The sequence below is a fragment of the Gavia stellata genome, chromosome 16 (assembly GCF_030936135.1).
Source record: "Gavia stellata isolate bGavSte3 chromosome 16, bGavSte3.hap2, whole genome shotgun sequence".
Lineage (NCBI taxonomy): Eukaryota > Metazoa > Chordata > Aves > Gaviiformes > Gaviidae > Gavia > Gavia stellata.
In genome coordinates this window covers 255831-282247 of record NC_082609.1, presented here as the reverse complement: position 1 = coordinate 282247, position 26417 = coordinate 255831, and the positions used below count along the sequence as shown (strand labels likewise).

Here is a 26417-nt window from a genome sequence, read left to right as displayed (position 1 = left end):
AAAACATTACAAGCAACAGTCACTAGAGGCACTCAAGATTATTCACTTATGAATACACTGTGACCAGAGTCGGTCTTTTTCATTTCTGAACTGTTGTGATTCTTACCCTTCTATCAAAGATAGGTTCCTTCAACATGCCCAGAGTCTGCGAACTCTTTAACAATGGTCCAAAACAGGGCTTTCACCAGAGAACATTAGAAATCTTCTTTTCCATTAATGGCATTGATCAGCTGAGGGACAAGGAACTGTCATTCCTTTCCCTCTCAGCAAAACAAAATCAAATTAAAACATACCAAGCAACATCATACATGCCGACTTAAGTAGCTCTACTCGTAATGGGAAGAACAGGACTCAACAAATAGACAACCAGGATAAACTGAAACTCATGTTAAATGTAGAATTTATCCTTACAGTTTACTATTTAAAAACTGTCCCTGAAATTTACAGGATGATTTTTAGCTGAACTGTGCTGCTTTAAAAATGGAAGCATCAGCTAGTATTGATCAGAGGAACAGCATTCTCCTCCCATGTAAGCAGGTGATGGGTTGGATTCTCAGCTGGCAAAGGTGTAAGCATGAAACACCACCCATTAAACCCAGCTGAGATGCTGTTCATACATGATGTGGCAAAGTTCAAAAAAATTAAAAGGTTTCACTTAGAAGACATTCAGGATACTGTCTTGAACACACAGATTTCCATTATGGCTGCATCTGAAACCAGAAAAATACCTTATGATAATTTCAGAGAGATTTTAATAGGCATTAAGCTATTGTATATCATTTCAAATCAATTTCCAAGGACAATGCTTACATCTTCATTGAGTTTACCTAACACAGGCTGCCTACCACACAGATCACCAACACTGACTCCATATTCCAGGAAAACGGCAACATGTAGGTCATGCTGTGACCTATAAAAATATGTGATGCAATTCAAAAGGGATTTGCTAACACAGAACCTTGCAAACATGGGCTGAATACCACTAGGTCAGTAATACTTACCACTGGATATGCATGAACGTTTATTAGCTATTAGTTGTGTCTCTGAAACACTTACTGGACACACTCTAAACTTACAGGTTCATTTTTAAAAGCATTTCCAAATTAATTAATGCAACCTTTTGCTTAGTTATAAGCTACCAAATAGTAACCAACACAATTGTTCTTTCAACTGTAAATTACTCTATGTTCTTCAAGTGCAACAGTCCCCATATACTCTTTGTTTGTGTAAGACTGATTATAACTGATTAGAATTTCCCAGAGAAGGGTGATGAGAAGGGGATATTACTAAGGGTTGTATAAAATTAAAGCAGATTCTCCTGGCTGATTCTCTAAAAATGACTGCATCTCGTTTTGTTCCTCACCAATGCACAGAGACAGAATATAGCAGCTTGCAGAACGTTAAATATTAAGTACAAATAAATACAGCATACAAAATCCCAATGACTTATCTACGAATAACAGAACTTCAAGAACAAAAATAACATTCATGTTCATTAAAATATAAGTGTATATTATATATTAATACAATTTTAAGTCTTTTTAAAATTCATCACTAAAATATTTGTACACCAAGCCTACCCGTAATACATGCAAAACAGTACAGTATTGATTCTAATTAATTTCTATTACATGTAACATTAGGAGTTCTTAGGATTTTGCATGCACCATAGAAATGAATAATGAAAAGTATTTCTGCATCCATTTTCAAAGAAAATCAACTTAGTGAATTTTAGCAAACCAGGGCACATGCAGAAAAAAAAAATAAAATCCGGAAGCCCTGACTCCACCATTTCTCCCAAATTTATTTGCTCACTCATTGTTGATTACTCTAAACCACCTGGGACCTCAATGCAATTTTCAACAGCTGTTTCTTCTTCTTTTCAGTTTTAATTTCCGTGTTACTTTGACCTTTTGTTTAGAGTCCATGCAATGTAAGGTTTAACAAGTTTTTCCCCAAATGCTTAAAAGAATATTATAATAAACAATTTCAACAAAATTCATTAAATAGCTTGACAAATGGAGTACAGGTGTTAAACAGTAACTGTGCGATATACCTCCTAGGTGTAGATGTGAGGAATGCACAAAATGAAAATGGGAGACAACATGCATTTTAGCATCAGCTGTTCTCAATTAATTCAAAACATTCCTTTTGTTATTTTTGATAAAATGATCCGAGATAATGTTTATGGTGGGTTGTCCCTGGCTGGATGCGAGGTGCCCACCAAAGCTGCTCTATCACTCCCCTTCCTCAGCTGGACAGGGGAGAGAAAAATATAACAAAAGGCTTGTGGGTCGAGATAAGGACAGGGAGATCACTCACCAATTACTGTCAGGGGGAAAACAGAGTCAACTTGGGGAAATTAGTTTAAATTACTACCAATCAAATCAGGGTAGGATAATGAGAAATAAAACCAAATCTTAAAAAACACCTTCCCCCCCACCCCCCCCTTCTTCCTGGACTCAACTTCACTCGCGAATTCTCTACCTCCTCCCCCTGAGTGAGGCAGGGGGACGGGGAATGGGGGTTGCGGTCCATTCATCACACATTGTTTCTGCTGCTCCTTCCTCCTCTCAGTCTTCCCCTGCTTCAGTGTGGGGTCCCTCCCATGGGAGACAGTTCTCCACGAACTTCTCCAGTGTGGGTCCTTCCCACAGGCTGCAGTTCTTCACGAACTGCTCCAGCGCGTGTTTCCCACAGGGTCACAGCCTCCTTCAGGCATCCACCTGCGCTGGTGTGGGGTCCTCCACGGACTGCAGGTGGATATCTGCTCCACCGTGGACCTCCACGGGCTGCAGGGGGACAGCCTGCCTCACCATGGTCTTCACCAGGGGCTGCTGGAGAATCTCTGCTCCGGCACCTGGAGCACCCCATCCCCCTCCTTCTTCACTGACCTTGGTGTCTGCAGAGTTGTTTCTCTCTCATATTCTCACGCCGCTCTTCTCCGGCTGCCATTGCACAGTTGTTTTTCCCCTTTCTTAAATATGTTGTCCCAGAGGCACTACCACCGTCGCTGATGGGCTCGGCCTTGGCCAGCGGTGGGTCCATCTTGGAGCTGGCTGGCATTGGCTCTATTGAGCATAGGGAAAGCTTCTAGCAGCTTCTCACAGAAGCCACCCCTGTAGCCCCCCCGCTACCAAAACCTTGCCATGCAAACCCAATACAATGTTATACTTTGCATTATCATTTTTAACATAAAAGAAGACCTGGCATACTATAGCAGCTGTTCTGTCTAAACAATTTTCTCAGGTACATCAGTTTGTGTTATTATTCATCACATTTCATCTAAAGCTAGAAATGGAATTGTGGTCTATCCAGTCTTCAATTGTATTCCTTATTTGTTGGTGTTTGTTAAACCGTCAACTAAGAGGATTTCATTATGCAGCTGTGTACTAAAATGTTTGCTGCTTTCATTTGCCTCTTTCTTGTTTACCTATGCTATGTGGATGGTCACATATATCAGTTCACTTTGCTTCTCTTCTGACAATAGCTTATTCAGACTATTTAACATAGGGGACTGACTGTGATGTCCAGGTGTGATCTTCCAGATAAAACATAGGTCCTAAAGTTTCCAGGATGTATGACAGTTTCTCAGCTACCCACCAGTGATCCAAACGCAGGGCAAGCAAATCATACAGCACCATAAATTTTAGCGCGATGAACTGAAAGCCTGCATTCCTGAAAGTGCTTGCATGTCATTATTTTTCCTTTAAAGTTCACTGAATGTTTTAGAATCCAAACTGCAGACTGTGATCCACATGGTTAATTTGAAACTTACAGAGAAGCTGTATTTACGCTCATTTAACTTGAAAGCGTTTGGTGTGGCTAGACCATAGAGCTTTTACATGACTCTTCCAACATGCTGCTGAATTTTCTATTTAGAGCCCCACCTCCTGGAGCAAAGATTTCTAGTCCTCATATTTTAAAGGAGAAATTCAAGTGGACCTTAAAGATACAGAAACTAGAAGTACTACAAAAATTACATTTTTCTACATTTGTGGATTCTAGATCTTGAGCACTGATGACACAGAGAATTGCACAGATGCTTTGCACAGATGTAGGTGATTACTAAAGAGAAGGTAGCAGAGAATCCATCTCTGAAGATGGGAAGATAAATTTGTTATAATCTGGTAAAGACCAGATCTTCAAGCAATACAGATTTATAGAGGAACTTTGAAGAGGTTACCTGCTGCAAATTTGAGAAAGCTATTGATTTAGAAACACATAATGCAAACATGCCATTGTAAATTCAAGTAAAATAATTATTTTTTAAAACAAAAACATTTGTTTTGCAGTTTTGTAACCCAAACATTGCATTGCCATGCACAAAGATTAAAGAGAAATCTGGCAGAACCCAGAAGATACAAAGAATGACTGACTAGAAAGTGATTCAAAATTCAGGAATCTGGTAAGGACTATTTTGCTGCCTCACAACTTCACAGAGCTAATAGAAAGCACAAACATTGACCACAATGAAAAATGACCATGACTCAGTAGTGAAAGCCAAGTTGTAAGCATCTTCAGTCTCCCCTAGTTTGGTTAAAAAGAAGAGGAAAAAAAAGAAGTTATCATTAACGAACTACTTGGATTTCAACTACTCAAGTTACACCTGAGTTACACCAGCCTTATGACAGTAGAATCCATCACCATACTTTTTTTACAGTTGGAGGGCTATTTTTATACACTCTTTAAACCATAATATCAACTGTCTATCAAATAGATAAATAGAAACCAAAATTGAAAATTATTCTGAGCATTCTGGCATTTTGCCAGTTATGTTTCACAGCACTTTCCTGACTTGAATACCCTAAGGTCACTTATCCTTTGTAATGACAGAGAAATTATGCAGCATCTTTCCAGCTACATTAAGGTCTTGATAATAAAAGGTATAGCAGAACCCAGCATACATTTATAAATTACAATAGCCAACCACCTCCTTAACACACAACCATGTTTTAGCTGTAGCTTATGTTCAATTCCTAATAAGTAGGATAAAGAAGCTCTTATTCAGAAGTTTATTTAGCTGGGAATGGCCTCTGGAAGCAGTGTGATTATCAGAAGCCACTGAAAGGTGACAGGGACAAGGTTATCAGAAGGGACGCTGAGGCAATGCATTAGCATTTGCAATATCACAGAGCCTGAAGTTAGGCTTGGGGTGGACACTGTGGAAATACCTGGCTCAAATTAATCTCCAAGGTGAGGACTATGTTTCTCTACCTTAGGCACTAACAGAACAGCCAGTCCAAGATCAGCAAGTCGGAAACGTTGTAGCATCTGTCACTGGGATCCTGGTCCTTTCAGCTAGAAGCTCTGCTGACAACCAGAGAATCCCAGCAGTCCACCACATTGCCACAGTTCTGGGAAAGGGACAAGGCCAAAGGGGCAATCACACCAACAGCTCCTGGCAGCCACCTCCACCAGGCAACTCCTATGGAAATCCCAACAGAAACTTTCCAGCCTTTCCTCCCTCAGGGTCCTCCTCGGGATTTTGCTCACTGTGGAAGCAAGGGTGGAACTGGCTGCAACCCCATTAACTTGATTAGAATCACAGAATATCTTGAGTTGGAAGGGACCCATAAGGATCATCAAGCCCATCTCCCTGCTCCTCACAGGGCTACCTAACAATAAACCATATGACTAAGAGTGTCATCCAGATGCTCATCAAACTCTGACAGGCTTGGCGCCATGACCACTTCCCTGGGGAGCCTGTTCCAGTGACCAACCACCCTTCCAGTGAAGAACCTCTTCCTAATGTCCAGTCCGGTGCAGCTCCATTCCATTCCCTTGTGTCCTGTCGCTGCTTACCGCAGAGAGGAGATCAACACCTCCCCTTCCACTGCCCCCCTTAAGTTGTAGACTGCGATGAGGTCACCCCTCAGCCTTCTCTTCTTCAAGCTGAACAAACCAAGTGATCTCAGCCGCTCCTCATAAGTCTTGTCCTTGAGACCCTTCACTATCTTGGTCGCCCTCCTCTGGACACACCCTAATAATTTGACGTCCTTCTTGTATTGAGGCACCCATGGTGTCTTTTGACTGCTACAGAACTACTTATAGAGCACTTGTGTCTTACACCCTGTTCAACAATTACCAGCCAACCAGTCTCAGACTTCACCAATATCATAATCATTCCCAGAGAACCTCTTAGAATCACCAGATATTTACCTCACCCAAGCACCAATCTGAACCTGATCAAGTGCCAGCAAAGCTAGCATTTGAAGCACAGCAGGCCTGGATTTGGAATTCATGTGTAGAGCAGCAGGCCAGATCAATAGAAACAAAACCTGAGTCAGAGCAGAAGCAATAAACCTCAAGTTATTGCCTGAAAAGGGACAAAACATTCTTCTGATGGGCCACCCAGACTGCTAGATCAGATATGATAGGTGCACCAGTGCAGAATTTGACCCAGCAAATAAGAGACATTGAGAATGGGACTCCAATGTGTCACCTCACAGTGATGCATAGGACAGTATCAGAATGCAAATGTTTTTAAAAATACATCTCATTCATTTTTTCCTTACAAGAGTTCAAATTAAACTTTTAAAATATTTACTTCTCTATGTTCCCAGCCTATAAGGTATACTCAGGATCTTTTATATATTTGTATTCAAAGCAAAAAACAGAAACAAACTACAAATGAGCATTGAGTGCCAATAGCCCAAATGCATGATCTAGATCTGTCCTAAGCAGCCATAATGAAATCGAGGGACGGCAATCCAGTAATTTAAGAATAAACTGCACATCAGCCCAAGTGGCATGTTTCATCTGTTAATGGCTGTGAAAAAAAGGCACGCGTTGCACATACAAAGAGACGCATCTTGCGGGGTCTGTGTTTGCAAGAGAGAACGTCTTCACACACATGTCCACCAGCAGACCAACCCTGACACCCTAAGGCATATGCAGGTGCATTTCTAAAAAGACATGCTCGGCAAGAAACCTTGTGCAATGCTGGGTGTATCATGGAACAGGCAAAGGTGCACCGCGAGTAAAAATAAATCAGGGGAGTGCCTTTACAGCTGCTCTCCGCTCAGCTGTGCTGACTACCCAGCCCCAGATGCCATCTCACTGAGGCCCAGCCCCGGCTCTGCCGGCCGCAGCCTCCGCACATCACGTTCAGCCCTGGAAAAATCCCTTCCTTTGTAACCAGCAATCACACCCAGCGCACCGCACTCGGCACGGGGAAGGCGAGACAATGACCAACCTGGAAGACAACAGTGCGGGACCGGAGAGAGGCTGAGGTGGCTGCCGGCACGGCGCTGCGGGCTGCGTCCTGCCACACCTCTCCCTCCATCTCCTCTCCATCAGCAGCTCCAGCTCCTCTCCCCTCCTCTCCATCACCTCCATCGCCAGCTCACCTCCATCGCTCCCTCTCCCCTGCCACGCCGCCCCGGCCCCTCGCCCCGCGCCGCCGCCCTCGCCCCGGCCCCCCGCAGCCGGCCGAAGTCATTGTTCCGCCGCTGCGGGGACCGGGCCACCCTCCCCGCCGCCGCCGCTCACCGTGCCGCGGCCAGGAGAGGATGCCGAGCGGCGAGGGACGAGCACTGCACATCCATCTTCCCGCCGCCCCAGCGGATCCAGCGCCCAGCACCGGCCCTGCCAGCCGCCTGCGCGCCGACGCTGAGGGCGGGCGCCCGCCCCGCCGCCTCCCCGCGGCGGAGGCCTGCGCTGCCGGGCCGGGGTCTGCGGCAGGCCCCGCCCCGCCCCGCCGCCGCAGCGCCGCGCGCCCGGCCGCCATGGCAACGCCGCGGCGGAGCGGCGGCGGCGAGGGGAGCCGCAGGGCGACCCTGGCCGGGGGGAGGCGGCGGCAGCGCCCGCGGAGGGGCTCCCGCGGCACCCCGAGGCGCCCTGCGGCCACCCGCGGGGCGCGGCACCCCGCGGGAGCTGACTCCGCCGCCAGCGGGGCCGGGGGGACTGTCAGGACGTCGTGCGCGCCCTGCCCCGGCGGGGCGGTGTGAGACCCGCTCGGGGTGGGCCTGGCGATGCCGACCGGACGCTCGCTGAGGGTGACGGGCCTTCGCCCTCAGAGCGGAGCTCGGGCGACACGAAGCGTCCGCAGCCCATGGGCCCGCTGTGCTTGGGATCTCAGCCTTAGAGAACTTGTGTAGGCCGGGAGTGAGAGAGGGCCTAACGTCTCCGCACCTGCAATAGCACCTCAGGCCGAAAAAACGCCTTCCCCGAGGAATGAGTCACAACAAGATGGGTGGCGGACTGGTGTTCCACGAGGCCATGAACCTCAACGGAAAGGCATCCCATAACGTTCTGGGGAACAAGCTCCAGCCCAGACTGAGTGAATCAAAACTGTTTATATATCTGAATAAACGGCAAAAGCAGGCACACTTCTGCATAGCCCAAACATCAGTGAGGCAGTCATGCAAACAATGACCACAGAAGCCCCTGCTCTTCAGGTTCTTCCAAAGCTTCCTCATCTCCACCCTTCTGAAGACTGACAGCGATATCCCAGGAAGAGGTTGGTAGGCGGACAATAATAAACACGTAAAGAATTCCAATTGTTATCCTTTTGGCACTTTACATATAAGATAAGTATCAGTGTTAGACCTAGTCAGATAAGCTGTTAGTTTTTCTGCAAAAATAGACTCTTCTTTTTATGGAGAAAATGAAGACAAATGTTGTGATTTTGGTTGGTTTTTTTCCTAACCACAGAATCAGAATCACAGAATCATTAAGGTTGGAAAAGACCTGTAAAATCATCAAGTCCAACCATCAACCCAACACCACCATGCCCACTACACCATATTCCGCAGTGCCACGTCTACACGTTCCTTGAATGCCTCCAGTGACAGTGACTCCACCACCTCCCTGGGCAGCCTGTTCCGGTGCTTCACCACTCTCTCAGGAAAGAAATTTTTCCTAATATCCAGCCTAAAACTCCCCTGGTGCAACTTGTGGTCATTTCCTCTTGTCCTATCACTTGTCACTTGGGAGAAAAGACCAGAGGATGGAGATTCTCCTTGGCTCTCTTTTTTTTGTTAATATATTTGTAAAAACATTTTTTTATTATCCCTTACGACCGTGGCCAGATTTAGCTCTAGCTAAACAACTACACGCAGGAAAAACATTTATAGAAACTAAAAGATAGTTTAGTTGGGTACTGGATTTGCGATTATCTCCATTCTATAATGTGGTTCCCTGGTCAGTGGCAAAATCGGAACAAAACTTAGTGATAAAGGCTGAATTTTGAGTCTTCCACCCTGAACACCAAATTCCATCAGAGTCCCCCTTAATATCTAGTTGTTAGGCCTTACTTTAAGTGCCAATGTTTCAAACCTTTACCATGAAATCTTTCAGAAAAGGAGGAGGAAACCCAGCACTAGAAGCAGAGGTCTCAGGGTAAAGAGTCTGGCACTGTATGCCTGACCAGTTTGTCCTGGCTTCAGCTTCCTCACCTGTGAAGTGGAGACAATTATTTTTTCTCAGACTGGTGTAAGAGATTCAGGAATTTTTTTTTTTTTTTTTTTTCGTTTTGTTCAGCAGGCTCTGTAACATAATACCAAGGGATCCACTTGAGCATTAGATGCATATAGTACAGCCTAACACTTACCGAAGTGTGCAGTAGGTTCCTCTGTTCAACCCCGCATGAACTCTGTCCTCATGCACTTGAACTCGCCTCAAAAGGAAAAGCACTTGCCATTTATATGACCAGCTCTAACAGCCTGAAGTGAAAGACACTACAAATGGGCTTTATAGAATTACAGTGTTCTCAAAAGAAATATCGCATAGGCAGTTAACGCATTCAGTGATTGAAAAAAGCTTCAATGCTCAAAATAAATCAAAGTTCTGTTTTTTAGAAGCTGCTGTCTGTATATGTCTAGCCTAAATGTTTTATTTTTCATGTCTTGGTTACTGATTGCATAGCTCTGGAAATGGCCTTCTGAAAGGCCAGTACAGTGGCTGCACAATATAAATGGAAGGTCTGAAGTATATCAAAAAGGGAAAAAACAACTGTGAAGAATACTAAAGGTGTATAACATGGCATGACTCCTCTGGGACTGCAGGCACAAAGAGACTGTAAAATTGGCATAACAGGTTCTGGCAGGGTCAGTTCAGTGTCCTAGGGGATCATGTGGCAAAGAGTCAGCAAAATAGCTTGTAGGCCCCTTCCTCTGACTGCGGGCTCCTTAGGAGGCAAGGCTTTGGTGTCATAGAATCATAGAATGGTTTGGGTTGGACCTTAAAGATCATCTAGTTCCAACCCCCTTGCCATGGACAGGGTCACCTTCCACTAGATCAGGTTGCTCAAAGCCCTGTCCAACCTGGCCTTGAGCACTTCCATGGTTGGGGTATCCACAACTTCTCTGGGCAACCTGTTCCAGTGCCTCACCACCCTCACAGTAAAGAATTTCTTCCTAATATCTAATCTAGATCTCCCCTCTTTCAGTTTAAAACCATTACCCCTCATCTTATCACTACACTCCCTGATAAAGGGTCCCTCCCCATCTTTCCTGTAGGCCCCCTTTAAGTAATGGAAGGCCACTATAAGGTCTCCCCGGAGTCTTCTCCAGGCTAAACAACCCCGACTCTCTCAGCCCATCCTCATAGAGGAGGTGATCCAGCCCCCCGATCATCGTCATGGCCCTCTTCTGGACCTGCTCTTATGCTGAGGGTCCCATAAATCACAGCTCCCTTGTCCCAGTAAAGACCTTGATTTTTGGTAGTTAAGTCTTCGGATACTTTGTCCTCACTAAGTGTATTTGGGCTTTTTCTTCCAGATGGCCTTTTGCCATCTCTACCTGCAAGTAAGAGCACATGCAGACTCTAGTAAGAGGGGCAAAACTGCATGGTCTCTATAATGACTGAATTATCCAGTTAGTTGTCCAGAGGGTGTCAGGGAGCAGCAAGGGCTTGCTGCTGTGCAAGGGAAGGCAAGCCAGGGGCAAAGGGTGACAACAATTTTACAAATGGTCTCATTCGTATCCTCAGGCTTGCATGGACTAATTATGGGAATGCTTACAAAATACATCAAGATCCAATTTTACTGCTTAAACCCATCTGCTGTAGAAATGCTGGTTCGATAGGTGCTAAGGAGCATAAAATAAGACACAGTAATTTCTAGAGATGCCCAGAATTAGGAAAATGGGATCCCTCTGCTATATGCACACAATGCAAATGAACTGTACAGAGGGCCAAGTGCTGTGATGGTAGTGCCTTGCCCTGCCTGCAGGTTTCCTAGCATGCCTGCCTGGTCTCACAAAGCACAGGAAGCTACAGATAAATGGGAAAGGGCTTTTAAAATGCTTTTTCCTTGATTAAAATCATGCCGCAGCCATAGGGGTAAGGCTGTAATAAATTTATAGGGGTGAATAAGGGCACTAATTCTGAAACACAGGCATAGTTATCTTTTTGCCTTTACTGTTGCAGTTTTAATTGCAACACTGACACCAGTGATACGTCAACTAGTGCTTCCCGCTCTCTCTCCCCAGATAAGGAGTCACTGTCACCATCTTACAAGAGAAAGGCATGGCCAGGGCACACTACACTGCAGTCACCATTGTACCCTGAGTTCACTGCAGTCACTCCAGAGTCCCTTCTCACCCAGGGGACGCTCCCTCCAGCGGCTATGGGAGCACAGTGGGTAGCACTGGTGTAAGGGGGCCACACTAGGCAGCACCTACGTACGTCGTTCAGTATGTGCAGTCTCCAACCACGTCTTGTCAGCATCCTTCAAACATACCATTCCACAGTCTTCTGCTCACCGCTGTAGGAACAGAGAACTTCCAATATTCAGCAGCCTCAGAAGTAACATGCCTATGAGCTTCCTACCAGCAGCAAGGCTGATGGGGGCCAGGAGGTCTCCCAGGAGGCATATGAGAGCTAGACAAACAGCCCAGTGCACTCCTTCCTCTGACTAGCAGATGTGCACAGGAGTCCTGGTGGAAGAAATCAGGGACCTTCCTTCCCCACTGAGAAACATCACGGTATTTCCAAAGAAGGAATATTTATGGTGCTCCTCCACACTCCCCTGCTGGTTTATACTGTTAGCTAAATAGTTTGTTTTCCGCTATGCTGACATTTGCCATAGCATAGGTAATATTTTTTGTCCTCATTATTTCTGGTTAGTTTCAAAGAAAATCCAGCATGTCTTTATTAAGATGTAAGTATCAGTATTCATTTACCACATGAAGCTCAGCACCAGAAGAATCTTAAAAGTACCTCAAGTGGATATGGGTTTTTATCTCCGTTATTTTTGAAGATGAAAAGGAAATAAATACATAGGAGACACAGTAACACACACCATATTACACCAAATGCCTGAGCTGAATAAACACAGAGGTCTTATACAGCGCCATAATAAGACAGGAGTCACAGTTAACGTACTGTATAGCCAGACGCTAGCCATACATATTTAAGATAAGGTTTAGGCACGCCACAAGCTACATTATGACATTTTTTGACCCACTTACACAGATTAATAAATTACCGTGATGGAAAAAATCAGTTAGCAATATCATTCAAGCAGGACAGACTTATACCATGCAGATGGATAAGGAAAGACTCACAGTGAAGAGAAAAGAGGAGCAAAGTCTGTGAACCAGTCCAAGCAATCACATTTGCTAGTAACAGGCCAGCTGCCTGGAATAAACAGCATAACTGAGGGAAGTCACTATCTCAAGATAAAAGGAAAAGGCAAGAGGTTTCTTGGATGAAATTGCAATAGGTCAGGCAAGCAATAATCTAAGAACCGGGATCTAAATCGAAATAAGCTGAAGAGTAGATAACATGAATGCCTGAAATCGAGCACCCACTAATGCCCTTTGTGAACAACTACTAAAAAGCAGCAGTCAAATGAAAGTGGAGCAGAGGCTGTTTCAGACAGATGGGTGTTTCATTCTGCACAACAGGTGTGCCCAACTCTAAGACCCTCATGGGCTATTGATTAGGCTGGTTTCTGATTTATGGGGATGATCAACAGTTAAGAGCTTTAGTTGGGAAGAATGGGAATTCACATTGCCCCAAAATGGCTTATTGACATAAGAGCCTCGATTAGTGTACTGCAAGAGCCCTGGGCCCTGGAGAGGGCCTCCAGAATCACTGAACATATGCAGCTTGTATCATATACTTGACATAAAGAAGAAACAGAGATTTTAGCACTGCTTTTTATTCAGGCAGTGCAATTGGTAACTCCTGAGATTTACTGTGTTCAATAAGCACAGAATTCTGAACAAGAGAAAGGCATTTTAGAGATTACTTTCTCAAGAAAAATAGTTCAACTCTGGATTCAGCAAGTTGTATTTGGCAGCAGCCTAGATGTACAGGAGAGAAACAGATTTCCAGCAATACGCTTCTGTTGCACGTACCTAAGCATCACTGAAGCAGCATTTGGAGGGTACAGACAGGCAGATTCCAAACTGAAATGTTGAGCAAAGATAAATCAGAATATGGATGAATTCACGTTCACGTCACTGGAACAGGTCCGTGTCTACAGCCAGAAAGACAGTAAGTACCCAGAAGTAACAAAAAAGCAGCACTGGCTTACAACCAAGAATATTAAAATGTAGAAAAAAGCACCTAAATAACAGTCAAGCTTTGGTTACTATGGTATTCAAGCAGAAGAGAATAGGGGATTTGTCAACATAACATTCAAAAGTTCTGACAGCTAAAAGATCATGCCCCAGCTCCTACATATCCCAAGGTCATTCTCTGTTCTGTTCCTTCATTGCGGATTGTCGCCTCACATGACAATAATCACTGGCTGAGAAACAAGAATACTTTAGCAATAGTGGACTGGCAGCTGAATGGTAGCAAAAAATATTAACTGATCATTGGCTACATACGCTAATAAAATAAATGTCAGAGACAGCTATCCCTCTAGGCCACCACTTCAAAACAGTAGAATATTTGGAAAGATCCTAAACTGTAAAGAATGGAATGCAGAAAATCCCATAACATATCAAGGTATCAGTGAAACCCTATGTAGATAGCCCAGGAAATGGCAATAGCCAATTGTAATTCTGGAAACAGCAAGTCCTGCAGTGTATCAGGTAGAAATACTAAAAGAAGGACTAAAACAATCTTGGAATAAGCAGTTCCACTAATAGCAGTTAAAGCTTTGGAAAAGCATTCAAAAAATGTAACAACTGAATGGGTCTTTTTGGTTTGTTTTACAGGGTGATCCTCCAAAGGACGATAGCTTGAAGAGAAGTAGCTAGACCTATTAATAGTATTGTTGACTTCAGTAATGTCCTTTCGAGGAAGTGTGTAAGTCAGTACTGGAGAACATGTATCTGTCTAGAAATCAATTTGTTTCCAAAATTTAACCCTATGATGCACAATTTTAATTGGTAAATGTGACTGATGTAAAAACCACCATCTCCTTTAAAGAGATCTGCCAATATAGTAACAAAATAGAACATCTTAAAGATTTTTTTTTCCCCACACAAACTCTCACAAAGTATTAAGAAGCCAATGTTAATAGTTCTCTATAAGACCGACTTCTAGAAAACATGAAGAGTTTGAAAGTTTTTCTTCAATGCCTTAAGTTTTAGAATGCTCTCATAGGTGTAACGATTATTTATCCTAAATATAAAGCTCATTTGTTTCACCAGAAGGGAAAGACAGAACTAGTAGATTTGTTTTGCTGTATAAATTGTTTAATTTACTTTATAAGAACTTGCTGTTTATGCGGCATAAGTAATGATAATTGTTGATCGATTCTAACTACTGATTTTTCTAGGTCACTGATGTTTGTAACAAGATGTGTCACATTATTTATGTATTAAAAGATACTAGAAAGCTAATAGTCTAGCTTGTAATTTTAAATATACTAATAGGTCATACTCAAAAAAAAAAGAAGGTCCCATTACATCTTCAGTTTTAAAAGAGTAGGTAACCTCTACTTATGGTGTAGTTTCCTCCTTATTCTTAACCAATCACTCCCACCTTGTGCGATGGATGTCATTATCAGCAGGGACTGTCACACTTCCAGAGCTGGCATAACATAGCAGACATCAATCAGCACACTTTCATCAAACACAAGTTTCTCAACTTGGCATTAAGTGCCATTATCTAAGCTAGGGGTAACTCACAGTCTTCACAACCCAACTTAAGACATAAATGCTCAACCCTACTGCATCTTTTACAGATGAGTATCTAAAGTAGGTGCATCTGGAAAAAATATCCTCCACATCAAGGGAAACCAAGTTTCACTGATCATCCCAATGACAAAAGCCTCTTCAAAACTCAGCAGGCAAGGTGCATTGTATCAGATCAATACCATTCCACTGTTTAGTACGGGTGAACACAGTTAATCCTTACAGCCAGCCTCCCACAATGACATTTGGATACTGAATTTAATGCAGGACCTTTGTAAGCACCACAGTTTGGAAAATCTTCATTAAAAAACATTCAGTTGAAACTTCGACTATTTCCTCCTAAGTCTTCAGACAATTACAAAACTCAATGGGAGATCCAACTATTAGATAGTCCTGTGGAAGCTGGAGCTTGTTTAGTATGAACATCTGCAGATTATTCATAACATATGAATATATTCACAGTTGGTTATTCGTAATTCATAACCCAAAATGTATACAAACCTCAGGTACATTTTTTAAAAAGACCTCCAGGTTAAGCTTACAAGTTGTAACTGAGTATCATCAAGACATTTGGCTGAAGTCTGAGGTCATAGGTCAAACTGATACCCCAAACCATTGGTTGCTCTTCACAAGTCATTGCTCAAAACAAAGAAAATCACATTCCCCCCAGGCAGATGAAGCCCAAACATAACACTGTCTTTGTCTGAAGGGCACTAAGTGTCAAAGAGCAAGCCAATTCAAGTCAAAATTAGCTGTTATTAACCTCTATCCTTCATTACCCCGGTGAAGTTGTGAACAAACTAGATACGTGTGTAAGACTATCTGCTTAAAAGCTATTCAACGTAAAAGACAAGACAATGAACAGGACAGGTGATAAATGAAGCACATGGATACATAAAGTCTGACAGCAAATAACCAAGACTAGAGCTCTAAGACACAGGTTGATGGGCCATTAAAGGAACCACCCAAGCATAACTCTGAAGAGATTCAACCAGGAGCTTTGTAACCAATGGGACTATGGTTGGTTGTGAGGAACGGTCTCACAGGCAAGAGCAAATTTATTTTAAGATGTGTGAAGGGGATTGCAGGACTGCATAAATTGTACTATAGGATGTCTAGGGGAATGGCCACAGACCCCAAAGGAGGGGTGAAGATAGATCAGGGAGGAACAAGCATGGGAAAATGGGGTGGGGAGTGCAAGCAAGTGTATTGATGGGCAGGGGTAGGCAGCAGAGCTAACAACTGAATGCAAGCAGGCTGCTGGTCAGTAACCTTTGTCTCGCTGAGACTTACAACTCATCACCATAGTGTGTTCTACACTTTTATCAATTAAACACTATTGCTGCCTGTTCTCTGTATCATTGTGTTCCTTACTCTGTTTGTGTACATACGTGTATGTCCCAATAGCAACCCTAACTGGAACTAGCCAGCAAACAGGCAAAACCCAGTATGTGGATACCCTAGGTCCAGGGTTGAGACTGAACAAGATACCCAAGCTCTAGCCATGGATACCAAAGAGACTTAAGGTCATGGGCAGAGACTGGAGAGGCTCGAGAATGTGAACATGGACTTGAGTTAAGTCACTGAAAACATACAGACATTCCACTATAAACTTTAAGCAAATAGGAACAGGATTAGGACACTTCTATAGTTTCTGTTTTAAGCAAGTGCATCTAAGAGCACTGACCTCTTGTTTATGTTAATCTGTTCATTTATGGTCATGTCTGTAGTACATGGGCATATGCATGCACCTTTGAAATTCACACTTAGCCTTACTATTGGCTGAATGTGTGAACAGGGACAAACAGCAGCCCTGCAGGGGAGGAATCCCCTGCACCATACTGTCCATGAGATGTGGCAATCCTTAACAAAATGATCCATTACAGTTCATCCAATTTCATTTGCTACAGTACATGTGAAAGCTGCACAATAAAGAAGCCCAAGGACAGTAACTTCACCATTAGTTTTTTAATTGTGCTATCCCACTGGCTGCTTTACTACTGAAAGCCAAAGTATCTCTCAGATCCACAGCAAACGGCTGTCACCTGTGGCTACTTGGAATTCCTCTGACATTTCTCAGTCCTTCAGCACAGACATGGCACCTATACTTAAGTGCCTGTATCTACTGCTTTATTGGAACATCTTCTGTGTAGTTCAAAACAAGCAGAAGTCCTTAAGTAGCCAGGCAAGTAACAGTTTCTGATGTAGACAGCAATGATACCATTAAGAGGTCATCCAAAGAAGTTCAGTAAAGACCAGAGGTAACAGGGCAGAATCAAACTTCAAATATATTTTAACTCAAGCAGACAAGCTCTTCCCAATCCTTCAGTTAAGAGTAGTCCTGTGTATTGGAACATGTCTGCCCTCTGACTGGAATGACTTGTTGAGAAGTACAGCAGGTTCTCACATCTCAGCATAGGCACTTTCACATAGGCTGCACCTTTGCCTGTTAGGGCACATCCATCTTCAGTTGTGGGCTCTGATAACTCCTACCCTTCACGTGAAGGCAATAATCAATGTAGAAATTTCACTGGAAAGAAGGGGTTGTAAGCCCCATCTGCAACATCCCATTCAATGCACAGGTTAGAAGTATCAGCATTGTTCATGGTGTTACAGAAGACAGATTGAGTGGGGAGACACGACGTGTGGGAGTGTTGTTGGCTGACAATGATGCAGGGAGGAAAAAGGGAGCAGAAATATCTGTGGATGAGGTTTCTCCTTGGTTGCGAAGCTGTAAGATCTGCCGCAGCAGGGCCTTCCCTTCTTCTCTAGTCTGAAAACAATTTGTAAAAAACAAAACAATGCACCTATGGATGGGTGGTTTCTGGGTAAAATTCAGTATGTAAGCAGTACAGGTTACAGTAGTTTGTCATTCTGTAAGGCTGCAAGCTATAAAATAACCATCCTAATTTCTTTTTTCTTCTGCTACTTAAAAATGTTAAGGTATGTCACTTTTTTTTAGCCTCTCCTCCTTTGACTCATCTGATTTGCATGTTACATGGGTATTTCAGACAGTGTTACCATCAACCACTGAAGCTGTCTAAGTATTGCAGTAAAAAGTAGATTGGAGAAGCTTCAAATAAGCAGAATTCAGGTTCTCCAGAGCTGCAGACAGCTTTGTTAAGGATAGGCCAAACACCCTGCACTCGTGGCTAGTGTCTACCTCTAGGCTGAAGTTAAAAATCCTAAATTGCCCACTTACAGCTACAGAACATCTCAGAACAGTGTCACATACAAAACCCAAGTACTATTATACCCTCTGTACTGTCTACACAGAGAAGATGAAAAAAAAGTTATGTGAGTACCGTTGCTACACAGTGTGTGGGAGTTTGTGACCATTTAACCGCCTCCTCACCACCAAAATTTTCAGCAGTCTTGAGACTGCCACGTGGAGCCTAAAATTCTTTTATTTAGTGAACACCAATGAGGCATGATTCAATTTTACTATCTACATCATATTCCTTGATTTTAGTCAATTATAAGCAGCATTAGTGATCAGGTATACATCACCACTCAGGATGTGACCTGCATGGCAGACAGCCCTCATTCCTTCAATAAAGGATTCCTTCTACTCTGAGGGGAGCCAAGATCAAGGTCATAGATCCCCAAAGAAAGAAACGCTGAAGATTGCACAACTACTCACATCATTGAATGCGCAGCATTTCTGAGCACATGCTGAGGCTTCATCCCAGAGCTTACACTTGAAGTAGTACTGGGCCAGGTAACGGAAGGCAGTGCTGACCTCCAGGTGCTCTACTATCTCCTACAGTGAGGGAGGTAAAAACCATCACCTTTGAGTGCCTTCCAAGGTAGTTCTACACCATGTTTACTTCTCCTTTTATTCCCAAGGTATCATCTTACCCCACAGGAATAGATATCCTGGATGTATTTGATATAGCACTGAGCTGCCTGTTCAGATTCATTCAGCTGTTCATGCAGCCTAGAAAAGGAGAAAAATGGGCCACTGGAACAAGACTGCACTGTCGAAGACCTTCTTGGTCTATGAGTAAGTACCTACTCAACCTGACCTGGACTAAAGCCAGGTCTTTTCCTTCAGAATTTTCAAGACATGCACCGTGTACTGCCCCTCATGGAAAGAGATGATCCAGCTTGAAAACATTTACATTACCAGAAAGGGAGCCAGTCAGATACTAACTGTTAGAAGCAGCGACATCCAAAGCAGGGACCTTTGCTCATTCTGTTACAGTTTAAAGCTTTTAACAGACCTTTGCCATCCTATTTACTGGCTATTTCCTCCAGTGCTCCTTCGTTCCCCACTACATCCCAAAAGTCTTTGTACAGCAGCTTCACCTTTCACTTGACCTTTTCTTTCCCCTTCACTTTTTCCACTTTATATTACTTTGTCCCCACCAAAAATTAGTGCTGATGTCAGAGTATTCACATTTATTTCACATTAGACCCTTTCCCAATGTCACAACCATATACTGGGGAAAAAAAAAAATTAAAGAAAAAAAAACAATCTACAATTTTGTACATCATCTACCATCATGGATTGCTTTAAGTTTCAATACAACAAATACAATTGCTAGCACTGCCTGCTCAAATCACCTCAGGATTCAGAGGTCCCTCGCAACCCACATTATGCTATGACTCCCTTTAGTTATCCTGGGGGAAACTTAAAGCTAAAGCTAGACACCAGAATTTGCAGTCACTACAGACCTGAAGATACCAGTTATTACTCAGCTCAAAAAGTAATACTACCTAACAGCAATTCTACTTGTTTTACATTTAGTATTTTATTATTAGGCATCAAAGTGCTAGTTGCATGTAACACAATATTGACAGTTCAATAGTACATACTCACTTTGCTAGTTTCACCAGTGCCATTTTTTCCACATCTCCCACAGCATAAGCTCTCCAATAGCACTGTCAAGGAAGGAAAGTCAGTCAAGCACACCACAAAAACAACTCCAGTTCATGACTCATGCAAGCAAGTTAGAAACAGAAAATAACATGGCTTTCCAGCAAAGGGGAATGTATCATCTGTAGATGACTTTCTTATTTATCAGCTGCTCTAGTTACATTGCAGCAGAACTTCCGAATCGTAACTGCCACAGAAATGGTTTCAATAAGCTCCTAACAACACACTGTATGCATTTCCAGTAGCACTAGGTACACAATTTTGCTGCGTCTCCACCTAGTGTCCTGGGAGACATCCACGCATCAGTTCTCACCTTTTTAGCTTCCACCAGCTGATTGAGTTTCTCATAGCATTCTCCTAGAGCAACCAGCATACGAGAATCATTTGGTCTGTAAAAGATAAATTCCTAAATGGAGTTTAATGGATAGCCAGCTGAACTCCGGGGTGGGGGCGAGGGGGAAGAAAAAAAAAAAATCTACATCTGGCAGTGCCTGTCATCCTCTCTTACACAAAACATCACTTATATTCCTGACCAGTGTTCCTTGGCATTTAACTGACAAAGCCTTTGTTAATAGTTAGCTAATACAACTAAAAGGATTTGGAATAGTGAGACTGCACAAATCCCATAGCATTGATGCTCTCCCTTCCCCAACTTAGTTCCTGCATGTAAATTCCTTAGCTAGTAGCAACAATGTCACAGTGAACACTAATAAACACAGCTCCATTCTCAACTCTACCTGAGCTGGTGGGCCCGTCGGTAGTAATAGAGACAGTAAAATGGCATTTTGAGGATTTCATAGGTTTGCCCCAAGCCATACCATGCTCTGTAGTCCCTTTTGTTCACCTCTATTGCATGTCTGTCAAAGAAAAGGAGATGAACTTGTCAAAGCAGTCAGGATCAAAACCAAAACAGAATTCAGCAAAAGACTAAATAAAAAAATAGAAGAAAAAAATAGAAGATACTACTTCAATCGTCATGTATGCAGACTCAAACATCATTTTGTGCAGTATGTGAGTGATACCTATAAGCCTGGATAGCAGCAGATGTGTTCTTCATTTCCATATACTCATGTCCCATGAGTGTCCAGGCTCCCAGATAACGAGGATTCAGTTTCAAGGCCCTCTGGAAATAGAGTGCTGCTTTTTCATGCTGGGAACGCAAGCTATAATAATTCCCTAAAGCAAAAGTCACGATATTTAAAGAAATTAAAAAAAAAACCCCATAAACAAACAAAAAAAGCAGAGAAGTAGAAAATAAATGGAAGAGGTATTATCTACTACCTCCTAACTTAAATTATAAAAAGAAAGAGTCCTATTAAAGGCAGCTCTGATTGAAACCCCAGGAGTCCTAATAGCAGTCTGTTCTCCAGTGTTCTGGTCAATCCATTTCTGATTGTACCAATCAATTAAGATCCCATCCCTCTGGCCTTAAGACTTAAATCATGATCTACCAAATTAATTTCCTTGTCCTGACACATAATTATTTCCATTGGAGTTTCAAGACTATAAAGAGATTATCAGCTACATGGGCCTTCATAATGATTTCTTCAACTCCTTTCTGCACCGATAGTATTACAGCAGCTCTTTCAGAGAGAAATGAGGGGAAAGGGTACTTGGTCATTTGGTCTGCTTTTTGGACTGCCTGAAACCACATTCACCAAGTGTTTTTGATAGCCTTGCTGGCTGATCATTTTCACATGTGTTTCTAAGATTTCCTCGCACACCCTGTGGACAGCATAAGAACGTGTGGAAGAGCTGGCTCTCACCAATTACACAGCAGGTCTCAACACGATACTTGTCTATCTCACAGAGATTGTGAGCCAGGTAGCTCAACTCAGGCTTCATGCTCTAGTGAAACAAAGAAATGAAAGTGATGAGAAAAGGAGCATGTTACAGTTTCAAAGAAAACCTAGGCAGTTAGCAATGCATACATTACATCTATTTCATGGAGTTGTAAAGCAAAAAGCAGATGCTGAAAGCCTATATTCAGAGAGGTCAGACAGCACCAGCTGCTTTGCCAGTGTTTAACATAACCTCTGATAAATACCATCATTATGGACAGGTAATAGAAAGAGTGCTTACCCTTACATATAGCAAGTTGGAAAAAGTGTCCATGTTTTCTATTCTGTAAGGATCTTGTTTCCTTAGCTCGTTAAAGATGGATAAAGCTTTGTCAATATCTGAAGAAAGAACATCAGATGGGAGAACAAGAACTATAAATGCCAGTTCGCATTAAAAGGCTCATTCCTACTAGTTAGTAAGCGTCACTGACCTCGGATATTATGGTAGGCAACTGCAATCTGAGAGATGATGTAAGTGCTTTTGGAAAATCCTGCATCAATGAGACTCTGATACTTCTGCAGAGCCTCCTCTATCAGCTGCAGCTCTGTATAAATGTGTGCAAGAAAGAACTCTTTCATCCACGTATCTGGCAAGGACAGGAACTTCAACTAGCAAGAACCAAAGAAGAGGAGGAAGAGATGACAATCAGTAGTATTCTAACAGCCACCTGCAGCAAAGAATCCATTATCTTCCCTCCCATGATTTAGTAGATGGTCTCGAGGTAGGAGGCTTTCCTGCAATCGCTTTCTTAAACCATAACACCAGCTACAAAAGAGTAGTATTAGGACCGAGAATTAATATCAGGTTTTTCCAAAGGAGAGACTAAATAATGCCTATAAATTGAGAATATTGAAACAGGAAAGGAGCATTAAGACATCCAGTCTAAGAAGCAGTACAATATGGACCACGCAATCCTATTTAATCACTTCCAATCTATTCCCATGACTGCTGAAACTGCAAAAGAATTGAAGCCATTTCATTTGGTCAATCAGTGAAGGAATTATTGTCTTCAAGTCTGACAGCACCTGACTTCTGAATTAAATGGAGAAATAAGGCCAGTGGCTGAAGCAGAAGTCCTTCGAAAGACTGTACTTTCTTCCTGTCGTAGAACATCAATATCACATCACTATTTTTGATGAGTTAAGTAAACAGACTCCAAATAATCTCATCAAAAATGCATTTCCCTTCTTCCACAAATCAGTAAGGCTCTCTTCTGTGCCACCTCTACTTTTTTTAAATATTCCACCAGCCAGAATTGACTGAAGAATTCTAGGAGTGGTTTCAAAATCCCATGCATAAAGAAAAATAACCTATTTTGGTTTTATTTCTAAGTTCAATTCTTTGATATAGTTCATTTCATATGTGCGGCTTTGTATTTGACAAAGGGAACACCTACATTATTTTTTTAGCTTTAAAAACAGTGATTCTATATACCCTTTCAGGACACCAAAAATGCTCAATAACTGTGGAACTAGAACCCGATTAAGGAAAAAAAAAAACCAAACCACAAAAAAACAAAGTAATAAGTATCTTAGGAAGATCTCCTTCATGTGACAAGGAAATAACCCTGCTGACAACTATTCATGTATTCAGAATACGTGAATTAGCCATTTCTTAAACCACTTTGTGGGTGAATGGTAAGAAATTAGCCCTGCCTGTATAAAGAGTCTCAAACTACAGCATGGCAAGCAATTGAAGAAAGAGGCTTTAACAACATGATTTACAGTCTTGGATTGCCTTGCCTGATAGTGTCACAGAATAAAGCAGTGGGCAACATCAATCTTGTGGCAACTGAACCACTGGTTACTGAATCAGCTTAAACCCTGGAATTCGTTAGCATATCTCGATATCTCCCAAGTTTTACCATCTCTTTATCTGTAATCAAGTTGCAAAGCTCCAGCCAGGCTCCCCAGTGCAAAGGTAAGACATGGGCAGCTTCAACGAACACGTCTATTGCTTCTTTCACCAGGTCCAGCTTCCGCAGCACAACACCATACCTGTAACGGAAAGTTATCAAGTTAATCAGAATCATAAAACTCTGCATATCCACACAAATACACATGAATACATTAGAAATACATGTAGAAACTTACAGATAAAGGCCAAATCCATCCAGCTCCCGTGCCTTGTGTTTCTTGCTGAGCTCAACTCTCAATTCTCTTAGAGCTTCATTTTTTACCTGTCCTTTTTCCAGAGGTCCTGCATGAAGAGGGGGGAAAAAAAAATAAATAAAAAAAAAATCAAACAGCCAGCTTTCAATCAAGATTCTTACCATAGCAATTAAAAAGTCTAGGGTATATTCAGAATCATCACTAACATGACCAGAAGGCTTCCCAGTCTGTGACTACTGTCCTCTTTTAAAAAGAAAAACTTAGTCTGATCAAGTGCTTTAACAGAAGAACTAATAGATGAAAATCCGTAACCTGTATTAACCCAATGAATTGGGAGAGAATGAAAGAAATCATGTTACAGCACACTATTATCCAAAAATTGAGGGGAAAGGCATAAACCCAAGATGATTTACATGAAGAGGCATTACTGGAAGCTTCATTATATTGCCTTGTGTTCCTTCACACCAGACTTACCCAAACTATCCACTGTCTCATCATCCTTCTTCTTTTCCCCTGACTGTAGAAAACAGAGGAAAACCAAGATTACATTACAATAGCATATTTCTTATGTTTGCTGCAACGCTAGCAGCAGTATGCAAACTGAGTTTTCACAAACATCACAGTTCTAAAAAGAACACTCCTATCTCCTTTCCCCCCAAACATATAATTTGGATTTCTAGGTGGTCATTTGGAACAGAATAGGCAAAAAATAAGGTATGCCAGGGAGGGGTGGGAAGCAGAGGAGTTCAGTGCTGAAAGACAACTTCTCCTTCTATCTTACCAGGTATCTAGAATACATATACAAGAAGTAAGCTTTCTGACTCTTGCAGCCCCGTAGAAAATAGGCAGCTCTGTCATATTCCTTTAGATCAAAGTAAGACTTGGCTAATGTATAGGCATCCAGATCACGAGCATCCTCCTGCAGGGACACAGAAGAGTTTAAGACCTCAGAAGCTCTGAGATGCTTTAGGAAAATCACGTAGTTACAAACATATCAATGAAACTGCTCTGAAAGCTGAAAACATAGTTTATTCATCCTCAAAGATGGTTTGAGCACCGTTAGAAAAGTCTCTTCATCCCCTCACATGATCCGATTCCTAGCTCTCAAATAATGGGTACAGACTAGTTAGAAACATTTAAACTAAACAGTGAGATTCCAGAAAACAAATTGTGGCAAGCTGCCAGAAGGCAAGGATTAGCTATTCAATGAGTATGAATGACCATAAATAAGAAGCCTACTCAGGAATTTCATGTCAAACAATATTCACCCACCAACATTTCCTTGGTAACGATGCCCTGAAATGCATTTACGGCATGTTACACTACTGTAATTTAACAGGCATATACCTATAAGTCCTACTGTACACCTATGGAAGTGGGGATGGAAATACAGCTTGTTTCTCTTGTGTCCTAAGGAGCACAAGTTTAATGGCACAACATAATTTGTATTACAATAAATTTTGGCCTTAGCAAAGACAAATTAAAATTAAGTAGCACGATTTCAAATTTTGCTTACAGAGTACCTCATTTAGGGCACAGCAACACGTAAACCGGAATGCTTTCATCTGGGAAAGCATATTCAGCTCTGTCCGCCCCATTAAACATAGAATGGCAGGGAACTTCACAGAACTATAGAACAATCGGCCCTCAGAACAGCCCCCTGCACAGATGTTTTTAAAGAGATCGCTAGCACATTTTTTCCTTAATAGTTGTAGACAGGACTAAAAAGCAGCCCGCGGTCCCTGCCAGCAAGAACTACAGCCCTTCCTCTTCGAGCTCACAACCACTTCCACGCCCACGAGCACAAAACGGGCTCAGGCCCGGCCCGCCCCACCCCGCGCGCGGGTGCCCGTTAGCGGCGCGGCCGCGGGCCCCGAGGGGGCCGCGGCGCCGCAGGTCGTCGGCGCCGCACTCGGCCCTACCTCCGTGAGCGCAGGGGGCGGCGGCAGCTCACTCAGCGGCAGGGGGTCCAAGGCAAAGGCCAGCTCGGAGGCCCTGCAAGGAGAGAGGCTCTTTAGCACAAGGCCCGCCGGGCCGTGGCCCGCCCGCCCGCCCGCGGCGCTCACCACTTCCCGCTGTGCTGGAGGCCACGCTCGCGGCTCCGCTCCGCCACGCTCAGCAGCTGCTTCTTGATCTCCCGTAGGTCCGAGAAGTCGCTGCTCCCCAGCCCCGCCACCACTCCCGCGGCCGCCATCCCGCCGGCGCGCGCCCCAGCCAATCACAGCCCCGCACACTAAGCGCCCTTCACTCTGTAGACGCAGCCCTCTCCTTGGGTGAGCTCGAGAGGCCTCGCTCCCAATCAAAGGAGGCGCGCTGAACCCTTGGCGCCTGATTGGCCAGATGTCGCTGAGACGTGCTGTCGCCGCGTAGCGCTCCGCACCGGCTGCGATACTGGGCGCTGGGGCCGCGCAGTGCGGTGGGGGGAGTCGGACCCGTCCGTAGGGGCGCGGGGGGGTCGGCGGCCCCGCCCGCGTATCCGCCCGCTCAGGGTGCGTGAGGCCCCGACACGCCGCTGCCGCTTGGTGGTGCCGGGGCCGT

General features: G+C 43.4%; 1 protein-coding gene across 1 annotated transcript; it reads right to left on the bottom strand.

Moving 5' to 3' along the window:
* Positions 1-17002: 17002 nt before the first annotated feature.
* On the bottom strand, positions 17003-26073 carry CDC23 (cell division cycle 23). Its single transcript, XM_059825303.1, has 16 exons — positions 25946-26073; positions 25802-25874; positions 24661-24798; positions 24354-24396; positions 23862-23967; positions 23633-23765; positions 22199-22376; positions 22009-22106; positions 21693-21774; positions 20949-21102; positions 20664-20783; positions 20240-20315; positions 19870-19931; positions 18906-18984; positions 18688-18807; positions 17003-17817 (listed from the first exon to the last, which is right to left on the bottom strand). Exons 1-16 carry the CDS (start codon positions 26071-26073, stop codon positions 17647-17649), a joined length of 1761 nt encoding a protein of 586 aa, XP_059681286.1. The 3' UTR covers positions 17003-17646.
* Between the last annotated feature and the right edge of the window lie 344 nt (positions 26074-26417).

Coding starts and splice junctions, on each gene's coding strand:
- CDC23 (XM_059825303.1), bottom strand. CDS start 26,073: ATGGCGGCCGCGGGAGTGGTGGCGGGGCTGGGGAGCAGCGACTTCTCG. Junction 22,377..23,632: donor TGATTACAGATAAAGAGATG/GTAAAACTTGGG, acceptor GGTTCTTGCTAG/TTGAAGTTCCTGTCCTTGCC. Junction 21,775..22,008: donor CCAACTTGCTATATGTAAGG/GTAAGCACTCTT, acceptor TTGTTTCACTAG/AGCATGAAGCCTGAGTTGAG.